This window comes from Haliotis rufescens, unplaced genomic scaffold (genome assembly GCF_023055435.1).
Source record: "Haliotis rufescens isolate VD_foot unplaced genomic scaffold, xgHalRufe1.0.p SCAF_1, whole genome shotgun sequence".
Classification (NCBI taxonomy): domain Eukaryota; kingdom Metazoa; phylum Mollusca; class Gastropoda; order Lepetellida; family Haliotidae; genus Haliotis; species Haliotis rufescens.
In genome coordinates, this window is record NW_025963779.1 from 1863340 (window position 1) to 1881192 (window position 17853).

A 17853-nucleotide genomic window follows, 5' to 3' on the forward strand; every position below is an offset into this window, starting at 1 on the left:
AGTCAGGGAGCTAAAGTGACATATGTCAAATAGTCAGGGAGCTAAATTGATATTTGTCATATAGTGATGGAGCTAAAGTGACATATGTCAAATAGTCGGGGATCTAAATTGATATTTGTCATATAGCGATGGAGCTAAAGTGACATATGTCAAATAGTTAGGGAGCTAAATTGATATATATCATATAGTCAGAGAACCAAGATGACATATGTCATATCGTCAGGGAGCTAAATTGATAGATGTCATATCGTCAGGGAGCTAAAGTGACATATGTAATATAGTCTGGGAGCTAAATTGACATATACGCCACATTGGCATCATGCTATATACACTCTTCAAAAAAGGAAACGCACATGTAGTATGTAGTTTATTGAACCTGACTTCACAAACAATCCGGTTTGTAAATTGGATATGTTAACAGAAAATGTAAGTGGCCTGATATTCGACAGACGGTGCGTCAAAACGCAGCCATTGTCGATTTGCAATGTCTTAAATGCACGTGCAAGTTATGGCATTCGTAACTCGTGGTAGTGGCTATGAAAAGACAAGCATAAGCCAATAATTTGTCGTTCAATTGTCAATACTTTTCATGTTCGAAAATGCGGAGACTCAGCGCTGACGATCGGAACATCGACATAGGATGTATCCAAAGAGGGAATCGCAGTCTTCTGTTGCACGCCACTTCAACGTCCACCACAGCACCATTCGTCGCCTTTGTGACCGATACACACAGTTCATTTCAATGCAGACCGTCCGAGTACCGGCCGACCAAGAGTTACCACCCCTTCACAGGATCGCTGCATTGGACTGTTCCACCTACGTCATCGCAATGCCACAGCTACGGAGACAGCAGGTCGCATCCCTGGTTTGAAGAGGATATCGGACCAGACTGTCAGAAACCATCTTCGCGAGGCCGGAAACCGACCCAGAAGACTAATTATCGTCCCTGTTTTGCAACATATCCATCGAGAGCGACGCTTGCGCTGGTGCCATACCTTACAGCCTTGTAATTTGAGAAACTTGAGACGAGCCTGGTTTAGCAATGAATCACGATTTCTTCTTTACCGGCGAGATTGAAGAAAACGTGTTTATCGTCGTCGAAATGAGCATTTTGCTCTACATTGTATACTGAATTCGACAATTTCGGTGGCGGTGTGTCACGGTAGACTCCTTCATAATGCCAACATCAACGACCTGCCCTGGCCGTCGATATCTCTATATCTCAACCCAATCGAACACCTCTTGGATGAACTCGATCGACGTGTACGTCAACGTCAGAACACGCCGCAGACACTCCCACAGCTGGCCACAGCGTTACAAGCAGAATGGCGCAGAATTCCGCAGGACAGAATTCGTACACTTATTCAGTCAGAGATGCAGAGCTGTGATTGCTGCCCGGGGCGGTCACACGAGATACTGAGTTCAGCGCAACCTTGTGGCCTTATGTGACATGACAATAAACAGTTTTCAATGCCTTTGTACAACAACATGTGACTATCGAGCTCCAAATTTCATATTTGTATCTATGATATTAAATTAAATATATCCACTTTATTAGTTAATATGAATTTACTAAAAATTTACCTGTGCGTTTCTTTTTTTCAAGAGTGTATAGTGATATAGGCTATATAGTCAAGGGACTATAGTGATATTGTCATATAGTGAGGAGCAAAAGTGACTTTGTTATATAGTCAGGGATATATATAGTGACATATGTCATATAGTCAATGAGCTAGAGTGATATAGGATATATAGTAAGTGAGCTTTAGTAATATATGCCATATAGTCAAGGAGCTTTAGTGATATATGCCACATAGTCAATGAGCTAGAGAGAAATAGGATATATCGTCAATGAGTTATAGTGATATAGGATATATAGTCAATAAGTTATGGTGATAAATGCCATATAGTCAAGGAGCTATAGCGATATATGCCATATAGTTAATGAGCTTTCGTGATGTAGGATATATAGTCAATGAGCCGTAGTGATATATGCGATGTAGTCAGGGAGCTATAGTGTTATATGCCATATAGTCAGGGAGCTATAGAGATATAGGCTATTTAGTCAATGAGCTGTTGTGATATATGTCATATAGTCAAGGAGCTATTGTGATGTAGGATTTATAGTTAATGAGCTATAGTGATATAGGATATACAGTCAATGAGCTGTAGTGATATATGCAATATTGTCAAGGAGCGTTAGTGATTTATGCCATATGGTCAGGTCACAGAGTCAAAAATAGCTCTTCATGACATCGCGGTTACACTGAAGGCCACGCGGTCAGCTAGCGCGTGCTGCACGTGCAAAATTTTCTTCCCATGAATCAATCTTCGCTAACGGGACGATGATTGATGACTGAAACCGAACAAGACATTGTACCCGAACCACACCAATGTCGGGGACAAACAGCGGGGGTAGCGATAAGTTCGCGTTAAATACAAATACGTCGGATTTTTATTTTTTAAAAACGGTCGGTATATAAGTTGGATAAAACCTCCTCTCCGGGTGCTCTATGGATAAAGGCCCTAGTTCCGCCCCCTTGGGTATCCCCTCCGGGTAGGGCAGACCATCCATAGAAAACCCGAGGGGTGGGGGAGGCTTTATCCACACAGTACCCGTATTCCAAAGATGTAGGGGATACTGTATTCATTGGGATCAGTGAAACACATGATGCACGTCCTGCACGAACGCACTATTATTGATAACTATATCAATAAATCACTCTTCAGGGCGAGACCGGTGTGTCTGAAGTGCTGATAAATCATGCAACGCCTTAGTGCGTTGTCATTTATTATATCAACAATTTTAAATCTGTGATTTCTTGATGTAAAACCTTCCCCAGGCCACACTTCGTCTCTCGGAATGACAACGCAATCAATCTGGTTCACATCACACGCATCAACCTACCTTAAATGTCTGTGGGAGATTGGCTTCAAAACATCAACATGATGTTACATGGAAACGAATGACTTATATGTATCAAACACATCACCTATATGTCTGAAACACATCACCTATATGCCTGAAACACATCACCTATATGCCTGAAACACATCACCTATATGCCTGAAACACATCACCTACATGCCTGAAACACATAACCTGTATGTCTGAAACACATCACCTCTATGTCTGAAACACATCACCTGTATGCCTGAAACACATCACCTACATCCCTGAAACACATCACCTCTATGTCTGAAACACACCACCTACATGCCTGAAACACATCACCTATATGTCTGAAACACATCACCTATATGCCTGAAACACATCACCTATATGCCTGAAACACACCACCTACATGCCTGAAACACACCACCTACATGCCTGAAACACATCACCTATATGTCTGAAACACACCATCTATATGCCTGAAACACATCACCTATATGCCTGAAACACATCACCTATATGTCTGAAACACATCACCTATATGTCTGAAACACATCACCTGTATGCCTGAATCACATCACTTCTATGTCTGAAACACATCACTTCTATGTCTGAAACACATGACCTCTATTACTGAAACACACTACCTATATGTTTGAAACACATCACCTATATGCCTGAAACACATCACCTCTATGTCTGAAACACATCACTTCTATGTCTGAAACACATCACTTCTATGTCTGAAACACATGACCTCTATGTCTGAGACACACTACCTATATGTCTGAAACACATCACCTACATGCCTGAAACACATCACCTCTATGTCTGAAACACATCACTTCTATGTCTGAAACACATGACCTACATGCCTGAAACACATCACCTCTATGTCTGAAACACATCACTTCTATGTCTGAAACACATCACCTATATGCCTGAAACACATCACCTACATGCCTGAAACACATCACCTCTATGCCTGAAACACATCACCTCTATGTCTGAAAAACATCACTTCTATGTCTGAAACACATCACTTCTATGTCTGAAACACATCACTTCTATGTCTGAAACACATCACCTCTATGTCTGAAATACATCACTTCTATGTCTGAAACACATCACCTATATGCCTGAAACACATCACCTACATGCCTGAAACACATCACCTATATGCCTGAAACACATCACCTCTATGCCTGAAACACATCACCTCTATGTCTGAAACACATCACTTCTATGTCTGAAACACATCACTTCTATGTCTGAAACACATGACCTCTATGTCTGAAACACACTACCTATATGTCTGAAACACATCACCTATATGCCTGAAACACACCACCTATATGTCTGAAACACACCACCTATATGCCTGAAACACATCACCTGTATGTCTGAAACACATCACCTCTATGCCTGAAACACATCACTTCTATGTCTGAAACACACTACCTATATGTCTGAAACACATCACCTATATGCCTGGAACACACCACCTCTATGCCTGAAACACATCACTTCTATGTCTGAAACACACTACCTATATGTCTGAAACACATCACCTCTATGCCTGAAACACATCACCTCTATGCCTGAAACACATCACTTCTATGTCTGAAACACATCACCTCTATGTCTGAAACACATCACTTCTATGTCTGAAACACATCACTTCTATGTCTGAAACACACTACCTATATGTCTGAAACACATCACCTCTATGCCTGGAACACATCACCTCTATGCCTGAAACACATCACTTCTGTGTCTGAAACACATCACTTCTATATCTGAAACACACTACCTATATGTCTGAAACACATCACCTCTATGCCTGGAACACATCACTTCTATGTCTGAAACACACTACCTATATGTCTGAAACACATCACCTATATGCCTGAAACACACCACCTATATGTCTGAAACACACCACCTATATGCCTGAAACACATCACCTGTATGTCTGAAACACACCACCTATATGCCTGAAACACATCACCTGTATGTCTGAAACACATCACCTGTATGTCTGAAACACATCACCTATATGCCTGAAACACATCACCTATATGCCTGAAACACATCACCCCTATGCCTGAAACAAATCACCTATATGCCTGAAACACACCACCTATATGCCTGAAACACATCACCTCTATGCCTGAAACACACCACCTATATGTCTGAAAAACATCACCTATATGCCTGAAACACATCACCTTAATAACAAAACTCCACACTCACTTGTAACGAACGTGAATAGTCCTTAATGACAAAACTCCACACTCACCTGTAACGATCGTGAATAGTCCTAAATGACAAAACTCCACACTAACCTGTACCGAACGTGAATAGTCCTAAATGACAAAACTCCACACTCACCTGTAACGAACGTGAATAGTCCTTAATGACAAAACTCCACACTCACACTATATTCTACTAAAAAAGTTTAAGAGCCACCCCGTTCTTTCATTTTACTTAAATTAATGTGCCATGACATGACAGATTAATTAAAGTAATAGTTACGAATTAAACTTATTTTGAGCAGTATATATACAACAACGAATACATGCCTCGCAGTGATGACCAGAATTAAATATCTTTTTCAAAAGCAAGTTTTTTTTATTGAATCCAGGACCTATGTATCATGGCGTGTGTGAGCATGAATCGCCTCGTCACAGCCACCTGTATCAGCTAACAAATGAGCCCACTCAGATCTGCTTGCTCCCAAGGTTAGACAACAGTTCGTCTTTGACGTAAGTCAGTGTCGGAGTCAGCAGAATCCGGCACATCGCGTCTGTATATTAATCAATAACAACCATGAGGATATATACGGTAACAGGATACCTGCACCTCAACCTTTACAGGAAGACACTTCGTTGCTGACGTCATTTGTGGTATCTATATACTAACTGTCAGTTTGATGATGTCTGCGGTTATTCATACACCTAAAAAGATACCTAACATACGTTTAAAAGTCGTGCTACTTGATGTCGTGAATAATACAATAATTTACAGATATAACAAGTAAAAGAAATAATGACCGATTAGTTATTTAATACAAACAGTGATTAGAGACACGATACTGAGTCGGACATTACACATCAAGATTAGTTCTAAGGAAGTTTCAAAAACATGAAATCTAGTTTTCATTTTCTTCTCCAAATGTATTGATTCGGGGATCATCCTTGTCATATATTCTATGAATGTTTTCTTCGGCGTCAAAGTTCGTGAAAAACATTAGTTCATTCTACGCGTGTTCGATGGAACATCAAGGAAGGGAATGCTACACGCAGAAGGGACGGGTTCTTCAACCCGTCAGTTTGTAATGTCACTATGTTCATTCTGCAGAGTGAACTCCATCCTCTACAGACCGCCTCCGTGGTCTAGTGGTAGAGCGTCCGCCCTGAGAGCGGAAGGTCCGGGTTCGATCCCCGGTCGCGTCATACCAAAATGCGTTACTCTGCCTGGCGCTTGGCATTAAGGGGCTAAAACAAGAACTGGTCGGCTCAGAGTCAGTATTCTGTGTCTGAGTGGGCTATTCATGTTAAACTGCGGCATATTATCTCAGTGGGCCGGCACTATAGAATCGGCATCAGTCGGGACCCCCCCCCCCCCCCCCTCCACACACACACACACACACACACACACACACACACACGAGTGCATGCTCGTCGCTATATAAGTGCAATAATCTTGAACGCGACGTTTAACCCCAGTTCACCTCGCCTCACCATCCTTTAGATGTCGATATGAACACCCTGCATTATAAGACAGAAGTCTGCGGGTGAATGGCCGACCATGTATAGGTTTGCCTTTGATACGGTAGTGAGATTGCTGCAATGTGACGGGGGTACAAGAAGCCAGAAGGGCTATCCACATCAATCAGCTGGAGGAGCTCCTAGGCTCCACTCATGACAGCACACCGACACACTGACACGAGAACAACCCACTCTTACATTGCCTTCTTATTGATATCCAAATCGTTGATCTGCCGCATGAATTCATTTAGCTTAACATAGCCTCATGTAGGACTCAGTAATCAATCATCCACAGCAGATGTCTGAATGACTTGCCAGAATGGACAAAGCGGCAACGTATGGGTTACTGTTAGAGTCTCACCACTGCCAATACAGTGAGTGAGTGAGTGAGTATGGTTTTACGCCGCTATTAGCAATATTCCAGCAATATCACGGTGGGGGACACCGGAAATGGGCTTCACACATTGTACCCATGTCGGGAATCGAACCCGGGTCTTCTGCGTGACGAGCGAACGCTTTAACCACTAGGCTACCCCTCCGCCCCGCCAATACATTAAGTGTGGCTTTATATATAGATGACCATACGTCGGTGTCTTTGATGAGAAGAGTGTTCTAATGATTATGCCATAGCCGTATTACACAATAAGCTTCATGCAGCTTTCAAGTTTTGATGTTCTTGTATACATTGTTATTGTGATGTCGATTTTACACCGATAAAGTTAGGTACAGTGACCGTTTTCTATATTTCAATGGCATCAGAACTTGTAACATAAGTCACATTATCATCCAAAACTTGCTCCCACAGGAGATATCTACACTGTAGATATCGCTGCAATGAAATTACATCACAATGCTTTGCAGAACATTGTGACATCACTGGTTACCATGACGTCACAATCAAATGACATCACTAATGGCTCTGCTACTGAAGCTGTTTGCAGTACTTTTTACACTGAAGACACTGCTAATTACTGTCTACAAATTGAAAAAGTTGAAAGAATGATGTTGGATGATAAATAAAATCTCACCCTCGTGTCTTTTGATATCAAATATATCAACACTCGTTGTCAAAAGACACTCGGGTGAGATTCTCTATTTATCACCCAAAACTGGCTCCCACAGGAGATATTGCTTGGGTGACCAAGTTTTTGATAGTGTAACATGCCGTCAAAAACTTTGACAAAGTTTTTGACGGGACTTTGATGGAACAGAAACCAATCCTATTTCTCGTCAAACTTTGATCAAAGTTTGATGACGTTGATTTAATTTAGCCAATCACACTGCAAAGAACATTTACCCCTTTTCAACCGGAAGTGCATAGAGTCAAGTCAAAATGAGTCAACTATTTTTGACTGACGAAATGTTTGAAGAATTAATTGATTTGTTTCAACAACAAGCAGCCTTTCTCGGGACCAAATATGCCTTTGCCTACCCCGACACCGCCTTTTCAACATGGCTATACACAAAATACATATGACAACAGCAAAAGAAAACCAACAGAAGCATCCACCTTGGCAAGATAATTCCCACCAAAACTTTACGGCCTGTCAAAAACTTTGACGAGTGAAAACATTCCAATTTGGACCAAGAAAACTTGGTCAAAAATTTCTTTGACCAAGTTTTGGATCACAGTTTTTGATAGTGTAACGGAGGCTTAACGGGGGCTTGAGATCTACATTGTAGATATCGCTGCAATGAAATTGCATCACAATGCTTTACAGGCCATTGTGACGTCATTGGTTACCATGACGTCTCAATCAAATGACATCACTAATGACTCTGCTACTGAAGCTGTTTGCGGCACTTTTTACACTTAAGACACTGCTTATTACTGTCTACAAACTGAAAAAGCTGGAAGAATGATGTTGGATGATAAATAAAATCACACCCTCGTGCCTTTTGATATCAAAAGGGAGCAAAGGTATAAAGGAATTATGAGCTCATATGAGCTCATTGTATCACAGATTTTATCATAAATCAACATGTAACAACTATTTTAAAAATATTTCCTTCTGTTTACTTCGATTGTAATGTTTTGTTTTATATAATATATTTTGTTGTTTAACGCCGCAATAGTCCATCTATATAACGGCGGTCTGTAAATAATCGAGTCTGGATACTTCTGTGATTGATATAATGAGTATCGATCCACGCAAATGGGATACCGTGACATGCACCGACCACGTCAGCGATTGTAACCACCCGACCCCGTTAGTAGCCTTTACGACAATCATGGGTTGCTGAAGACCAATTCTCACCCATATCCTCACGTTTTTAAAACAAGAATTAGATACATTCAAGGCTCGGACTGCTTTGTATATAGCTTAAAACAAATGCCATGCACTTGCATGCCCACATCAGGCCAACCGTGGGTCACTGGGTGCAAGCAGAGCGAGGGAGGACACGCGAATGAAACTAATTTAGATATATAAGAGTGCAACTAAAAATTGAAATGTATAAGGAAGGTGCAGCTAATATAGACCTATCCTACCTGTTCTATTGTCATTCATCAATGATGGAAACAAGCTTCGGGGTGTGTTTGTTCTTGTAAACACGGTTTAGTGAAAGACACGGTGTAGGACGTCGGTCGTGGGGTGCAGCACGCCGTGAGAGGGACCAATACGGCATCAACGTCAGATGAAAGTCTTGAAACTGACATAGTGCTGGTGATTAAAGTATTATTAGACAAAGTTCGCTGGAGGGGGACACATGTTTAGATAAGATCTGCAATTGTCACCGTTGGCATTGATTTATTCTTTTCATGTTTGAAGATAAATAAGTCCCCCATGGAGAAACCTGGCAATGTTTTGGACATCACGCCATGGACGCAGTTGTCTTATTTCTGAATTTCGTCATATCTTGAAAAAAACGTTTAAGTCATGGATGAGCTAGAGATGATTTTTATTTCACTTCTCAAGGTTTCCAAGCATGCTTGCAGGGTTATTACGTAAGCGGCTTGCGTGCAGCGTACATTATGGTTATGACGTCACTGAACGGTGTGGTTTGACATAACTGCTATCTGTCTCTCTTTTATTGTCCTCGGCATGTACATAAGGTGAAGCGTTACATGTTTAATGAGATATTTATGACGACAGTCATTATCTGTTTTTTTTACCGGCGGTAATTTTGTAAGGATGTGATGATACATACAGGGACACGGGTGAAACACTGGCAGACTGGTTCACTTGGCTGTGCTATCACTCACGCATTGATTCCTCTGGAATGTGACAAGTCGCGGTTCGGGAAGAATACCTAAAGGGAAACAGAAAAATAATACGCAAAAGGTGTAGGTGTTGAAGGTGCAGGTGGTGCAGGTGTAGTGGTGCAGGTGTAGTTGGTGCAGGTGTAGTGGTGCAGGTGTAGTGGTGCAGGTGTAGTGGTGCAGGTGTAGTTGGTGCAGGTGTAGGTGATGCAGGTGAAGGTGATGCAGGTGTAGTGGTGCAGGTGTAGTTGATGCAGGTGTAGGTGGTGCGGGTGTAGTGGTGCAGGTCTAGGTGGTGCAGGTCTAGGTGGTGCAGGTGCATGTTATCAGATGAAGTTGGTGCAGGTGTAGTGGTGCAGGTGTAGGTGGTGCAGGTGTAGTGGTGCAGGTGTAGTTGGTGCAGGTGTAGGTGATGCAGGTGTAGGTGGTGCAGGTGTAGTGGTGCAGCTGTAGTGGTGCAGGTGTATTAGTGCAGGTGAAGGTAATGCAGGTGTAGTGGTGAAGGTGTAGGTGATGCAGGTGTATTGGTGCAGGTTTAGGTGATGCAGGTGTAGGTGGTGCAGGTGTAGTGATACAGGTGTAGTGGTGCAGGTGTAGTGGTGAAGGTGTAGTTGGTGCAGGTGTAGGTGATGCAGGTGTAGGTGGTGCAGGTGTACTGGTGCAGCTGTAGTGGTGCAGGTGTATTAGTGCAGGTGAAGGTAATGCAGGTGTATTGGTGCAGGTGTAGTGGTACAGGTGTATTGGTGCAGGTTAAGGTGATGCAGGTGTAGGTGGTGCAGGTGTAGGTGATGCAGGTGTAGGTGATGCAGGTGTAGTGGTGCAGGTGGAGTGGTGCAGGTGGAGTGATGCAGGTGTAGTGTTGCAGGTGTAGTGGTGCAGGTGTAGTTGGTGCAGGTGTAGGTGATGCAGGTGAAGGTGATGCAGGTGTAGTTGTGCAGGTGTAGTGGTGCAGGTGTAGTTGATGCAGGTGTAGGTGGTGCGGGTGTAGTGGTGCAGGTCTAGGTGGTGCAGGTGCATGTTAACAGATGAAGTTGGTGCAGGTGTAGTGGTGCAGGTGTAGGTGGTGCAGGTGTAGTGGTGCAGGTGTAGTTGGTGCAGGTGTAGGTGATGCAGGTGTAGGTGGTGCAGGTGTAGTGGTGCAGCTGGAGTGGTGCAGGTGGAGTGGTGCAGGTGTAGGTGATGCAGCTGTAGTGGTGCAGGTGGAGTGGTACAGGTGTAGTGGTGCAGGTGTATTTGTGCAGGTGTAGGTGATGCAGGTGTAGTGGTGCAGGTGTAGTGGTGCAGGTGTAGTGGTACAGGTGTAGTGGTACAGGTGTAGTGGTGCAGGTGTATTTGTGCAGGTGTAGGTGATGCAGGTGTAGTGGTACAGGTGTAGTGGTGCAGGTGTAGTGGTACAGGTGTAGTGGTGCAGGTGTATTTGTGCAGGTGTAGGTGATGCAGGTGTAGTGGTGCAGGTGTAGTGGTACAGGTGTAGTGGTGCAGGTGTAGGTGGTGCAGGTGTAGGTGGTGCGGATGTATTGGTGCAGGTGTAGTGGTGCAGGTGTAGGTGATGCAGGTGTATTGGTGCAGGTGTATTGGTGCAGGTTTAGGTGATGCAGGTGTAGGTGGTGCAGGTGTAGTGGTACAGGTGTAGTGGTGCAGGTGTAGGTGATGCAGGTGTATTGGTGCAGGTGTATTGGTGCAGGTCTAGGTGATGCAGGTGTAGGTGGTGCAGGTGTAGTGGTACAGGTGTAGTGGTGCAGGTGTAGTTGGTGCAGGTGTAGTTGGTGCAGGTGTAGGTGATGCAGGTGTAGTGGTGCAGGTGTAGGTGATGCAGGTGTAGGTGATGCAGGTGTATGAATGCAGGTGTAGGTGATGCAGGTGTAGTGGTGCAGGTGTAGTGGTGCAGGTGTAGGTGATGCAGGTGTAGGTGATGCAGGTGTAGGTGATGCAGGTCTAGATGGTGAAGGTGCATGTTAGCAGGTGTAGTTGGTGCAGGTGTAGGTGGTGCAGGTGTAGGACGTTGGGTTTCCTCCAGCATTAAGCTGATACTTAACAGAAATAACAGAAATGCTGATAGAGACAGTGTTAAAACCCAACTCACTCACTCACGAATCCTCCCATACCACGAAATACCCCACTCACTACTTCTGACATAGCACACAAATACCAGATCTGTAATACATACATATATCACGCTTATAAGAACCCTGAAAAAATGACAACAATCCTCAAACATATCTTTCTTTGAACAATACTCAATGACATCCAAGCTCATTTACCGTATCCAAAAACCCTATTTTCTCCTACTGACGCTGCATCTGAAAGATCGTGTCCGACGACGTCATATCTGACGTCAGTCACTCTCACAATATCTGCAATAACAGTTTTTTGACGAATACATGACACGTAATTTTAAATAACAACTTCGTTTATTCTTTGTAACGATGCTTCAGAGCTACCTCTTGCCCCTTCAGCACCTACTGCTGAAACGTCGTTACAACGAATAAAAAAGGTTGTGATACATAAAAAACATGTCATGTATTCATGTTCTTCAAACTTCTAAGTGCCTATCAAAGACTGTTTTCTCTACGTATCCAAATAGCCCAACATTAATATAATGCTGTGTTTGCTCTCCAGTTGCTCATATACGGAGATGTCCACAGTAAGTCTCTGGTGCTAGCTGAGGCCCGCTTGTTCGATGGCATTCGCCCTGGGCAACGTCGGCACTGGAAGGACTTCCCACTGCTCGTGCCCCCAACGTGCCCATCAAGGCTCAGCAAATGTCGCGTCATCGACGTCAGATATTGCGTAGCGGTAAGTGCTTCTGTTCTTGACGCGGTGCCAATTTTAGGTAAGGCGAAACTATAATAGCGTAATGCTATTAAAGGGACGTGGTTCACTTCATAGACAAGACAGGACAGACAAATGATAGAAGTGGCACAAGTGAAATTTCATACGGTAAGGGGGTTCTGAGCCTCACATTGAAGGAATTGCATTGTCGTGAACTCTTTGTTGTGGGCGTAACATGACGTCATAGAGGGGGTATATCCGCAAACTCTCGAGTCAACTGAGGTGGTATATCCGCAAACTCTCGAGTCAACTGAGGTGGTATATCCGCAAATTCTCGAGTCAACTGAGGTTGTATATCCGCAAACTGTCGTGTCAACTGAGGTGGTATATCTGCAAATTATCGAGTCAACTGAGGTGGTATATCCGCAAACTCTCGAGTCAACTGAGGTGGTATATCTGCAAATTATCGAGTCAACTGAGGTGGCATATCCGCTAACTCTCGAGTCAACAGAGGTGGTATATCCGCAAACTCTCGAGTCAACTGAGGTGGCATATCCGCAAATTCTCGAGTCAACTGAGGTGGTATATCCGCAAATTCTCGAGTCAACTGAGGTGGCATATCCGCTAACTCTCCAGTCAACTGAGGTGGTATATCCGCTAACTCTCCAGTCAACTGAGGTGGTATATCCGCAAATTCTCGAGTCAACTGAGGTGGCATATCTGCAAACTCTCCAGTCAACTGAGGTGGTATATCCGCTAACTCTCCAGTCAACTGAGGTGGTATATCCGCAAATTCTCGAGTCAACTTAGGTGGTATATCCGCAAATTCTCGAGTCAAGTGAGGTTGTATATCCGCAAATTCTCGAGTCAACTCAGGTTGTATATCCGCAAACTGTCGTGTCAACTGAGGTGGAATATCCGCTAACTCTCGAGTCAGCTGAGGTGGTATATCCGCTAACTCTCCAGTCAACTGAGGTGGTATATCCGCTAACTCTCGTGTCAACTGAGGTGGTATATCCACAAACTCTCGAGTCAACTGAGGTGGTATATCCGCAAACTCTCGAGCTCTTCTATCTGGACAATAATGAAGAAAGCTCTAGTCGAAATCCTTCTCAACTCAAACGATGACGTCATACTTTAGGGATTGATGCTATTTCCTTTGCCACTCACCATATGTAACAAACCCAGCACTGTAATCATCTCTCATGAAAGAGTTAAGAACATTCTGAGAAATGAACTGGACATGACAAAGGTTTCAGCACGTTAGGTTCCCAGGCTCCTGACTCTTGATCAGAAACGCTCATCATCTCTTGTGAGAATTTATGTAGTTTTGAAGCAGACCCAGCTGATGGAGTTTTGGGTTCACACTATCAACCAGAGACTAAAGAACTCCCAAAGCAATGGAAACGTCTCCTCTTCCGAAGAACTAAAAGTTTGTTCTACAAGGGGGCAAGTCGACCGCTTCGGTTTTCTGGGACTCCAAATCAATCCTACTGTTGGGCTACCCCCGGAAAGGCAATACTAGTGATTGCCATATTAAGCTAGTCAGTGTTGGTAACAGTGTGAAAATATCAAGGCTAAACGTCATGGATAATTCACTGAAGATGAATTCTTTCACCAGGAAACATGTTGCATGTCTGCAATGCATGACTGTGGCTTCGAACCGATTGAACATCCTCCATATTCACGACATTTGGCACCGACAGATTCCCACCTCTTCCCAAACCTGACAACTGTGTGGCAAGTTTTATGCAATTGATGATGACGTCATTTTAGCTGTGAAGGATTTTGCAACACTAGCAGGAAGTCTTCTACACTAGTGGGATCCTGACATTCCAGCATCGTTGGCAGAAGTGTGTGAAAAAATATTTAGTAATATCAACGCAGTCCATCACAGTTAGGCTCAGAGCGTGTCGGACTCCCGTCGGATTACACCTTGAAGGTCAATTGACATTAATATTGAGGCACATACACGGAATGTTTAGCCATTTCATGTAAACGATTAAAGGATGCGATTATAGTCATAGATATGATAGAGCTAATGTTGTATTTTCTACCTCAATAATCGATGATAAATGAAAGGTCTTGTATCTTGTGTCCGATTAGAAGGGTGAGGTGAGGTGAAATTGGGTTTAACGTCGCGTCCAAGATTATTGCACTTATATAGCGACGTGCATGTACGTGTGTGTGTTTGTGTGGCTGCTTGTACTAGTCCGGACTGATGCCGATTTATAGTGCTAGCTCACTGAGATACCATGCCGCAGTTTAACATGAATACCCCACTCAGACACAGTATACTGACTCCGAGCCGACCAGTCCTTGTTTTAGCCCCTTAATGCCGAGCGCCAGACAGGGTAACAACAAGTACCATCTTTTAACGTCTTTTGGTATGACGCGGTCGGGGATCGAACCCCAGACCTTCCGCTCTCCGGGCGGACGCTCTACCATTAGACCACGGAGGTGGTCTGACTAGAAGGGAATACGCTGCCATTTACATATTGAGCTCAACCTTAACAATCAACTTTACATGTGTATGCCTTGCAATTACGAGCAGAATACAATGACATGACAGTTGTAAGGAATTAAAATGCTGTGTGCGGAATATAGGTTACACCTAAGACCATCGCGCCAGTAGTTTCAAGCAGTGGGGCCAAACACGCTACCAAAGGGTTGAGAGAGAAACACGTCATCTTTCTTTTTGTATTTCAGGTTGAAGCGCATTTTTCCGATTCCGTTTTATATGCTGCAGTCCCAGTTACCGTGGTTACCATTCCAGAAAAAGGACTTATTCCAATAAAGTGGATGTACAGGGGTAAGGTGGAACCATACATTCTTGTTGCAGTGACAGGTTATATTTCTGCTAACTCCAATCTTGTACTATCCGACTAAATTGGAATGAGGCGACAAACCGCAACATTAATATTCATATTATCCACCACCGGTTTGTCAAGTACAATTCTCAAAGACATACGTGATGCAGGTGGATAATGGCTGATTTCACAATTTTGCTGTCTCATTCCTTTTGTAATACTTCATATATCAAATAGACACGCTCTGATGGTGACATGGCGTTTTGTGTACGATGTTTTATTTGTAACTTTTGCCAATGTATATTTCTGGCTAGATGACTCGTTTGACATGCCACTCATGCCGAATGCGTGCAGCTCTAACGTAGATTGAGGCGCAGGTCCGCTAGAAAAATAGGTCACTATTTGCAGTCCACGAAAAGGCGTCACCATAACATGGGGTGAGGTGAAATGTCTCCCTCACGGTTATTGTACGTATAAAAGCAACATGCATATATAAGCACGCGTGTGCCTGTGCATGCGTGTGTGTAGCTACTTGTGCTAGTTCTGACAAATGCCGGTTTCATTTTGCTAGGCCACTGAGATACCATGCCGCAGTTTAACATGAATACCCAACTCAGACACAGAATACTGAATCCGTGCCGACCAGTCCTTGTTTTAACCCCTTAATGTCGAGCGTCGGTGCATATGCTTACTCATTCGCTTGATGAAGAAGGAAGAAGCATATACTCCGAAAAGTTGTGTTCTTCATAATAAAGAAGTTGACATCCATAAACTCTCTTCCTAACTGTAGGATTCCTAGATTCATATTGATAATTATTCGTGTTTTATAGACACCCTATCGGTGGTGTTGGATTATTAAACGGATACCACCTGTCATAACTCCAATATTGATAGAAGCAGCGGGTCCGGGTCCCTCACTCACTCTACTTTGATGTTTTCAGAATGTCCACTGACCGGCGGCGAGGAGCAGGGCGAGGAGGGGACGACGGAATTACCCAAAGATTACCGACCTAAGTATAAATACTATGAAGAGATCAGGGACGCGAGGAAGGACAGGTATTACCTACTGAAACTGAGGCAGAGCCCGGGGATACGGAGGCGCCAGTTAGTAGCTAAAGCCGAACTTAGTGCAGGTATAAGACCCGACAATGTTGACCTGATCAGTGAGTCTCATGCATGATCGTCGAAATACAGACACGAGGAACTCGGAATGTAGCTCTGAGCGTCATCGGCAGATTCCGCCGCGCCAGTTGATAGATCGCTGTGTTACGTCAATCCATGACGAATGGTCGCGTCGTCTGGAGCGTGTGTTCAAGTTAATAAATGAACGTTTGGGCCTTGTTGACAGTTTGTGAAGGGTTAAAGTTCAGTGTGTCAGATTCATATTTTGAATTCGTTCATAGACGTAAAGTGTTCGTGTTCTACAAGAATCTTTTCATTAGCGAGTAACAAGGAACAAAAGGATGTCAATACACCAGAAAAAACCCAAATACATCAAGGTTTTCGATACTTGAGATGTGTGGATAGATGTATGATTAGAATTATCATAAACCCTAACATATCAGAAGGACGAGAACAGTTCGTGGAAATGATGAAGTCAACAGAAACCTCCACCGATTCACCATTACCGGATATCAATCTTTTGCAAATGAGAGCTGTGTTCCTGTAATGTTAAGATGGCGACCATTTCCTGAGGTCGCCTGTAAGGGCATTCCTGTTCTTTTCATTCTCCCAATGAGCTGTAAAGTGCACCGTGGTCTGCAGGCGTGCAGCTTGGTAGCATTCCTTAGTTTGAGATGTCAACACTTCTCTGATGCCATTTACAAATCTGTATTTATTTCCACATCATTAGACATACTATATTTGTCAGTAGAATTCTGACTTTTAAGTTTGTTAGGCGTGAGACCTATTTTGTGAAATTGCAAAAAGATGTAAATTTGTCATGTTGAGTAACCTAACAGGTCAATTGTATCATTTGACGCACTTTGAAAATTCAAATTTGAAAATGAACGATAATACATGTGTGACATTCGCTGTCAATGTTTTATACATCCAAGACCAATAAATATCTCCTGAACACGATTTTGATTTACAAAAGATTATGTGTACGTCAAACAAAAACTTTATGATGATCTATAGAAAGTCACGTTGCTTTGATTGTCTTGCTAATTGATTAGGGATAGACTGGGACACGGTGACTCATGTGTCTTTCAGTCACTAGATTTCCTGAGGGCTTTTCGCTGAGACCTAGGACTGCCATGCTCAATACGACGGTCGGTCGGTGCTTGGTTCTTATGTCGGTGTCTTTCTATTTCTCAGTTTCTGTTTCTTTTCCTTTTGTTTCAACAAACTTAATCTCGATCAAGCAATTGTGTCACACTGTAAAAGTGTGCGTGTTAG

At 43.2% G+C, this 17853-nt stretch overlaps 1 protein-coding gene across 2 annotated transcripts in view; it reads left to right on the plus strand.

Moving 5' to 3' along the window:
• LOC124117444 (arrestin domain-containing protein 2-like) overlaps positions 1-17535 on the plus strand; it is a 50745-nt gene extending 33210 nt beyond the window's left edge. For both annotated transcript variants that reach the window (XM_048394957.1, XM_048395007.1), the window contains exons 5-7: positions 12491-12667; positions 15353-15455; positions 16395-17535. In XM_048394957.1, the coding sequence (XP_048250914.1) occupies positions 12491-12667; positions 15353-15455; positions 16395-16633 (519 nt within the window). In that variant the 3' untranslated portion in view covers positions 16634-17535. The remainder of the gene's footprint in view (positions 1-12490; positions 12668-15352; positions 15456-16394) is intronic.
• Positions 17536-17853: the final 318 nt, after the last annotated feature.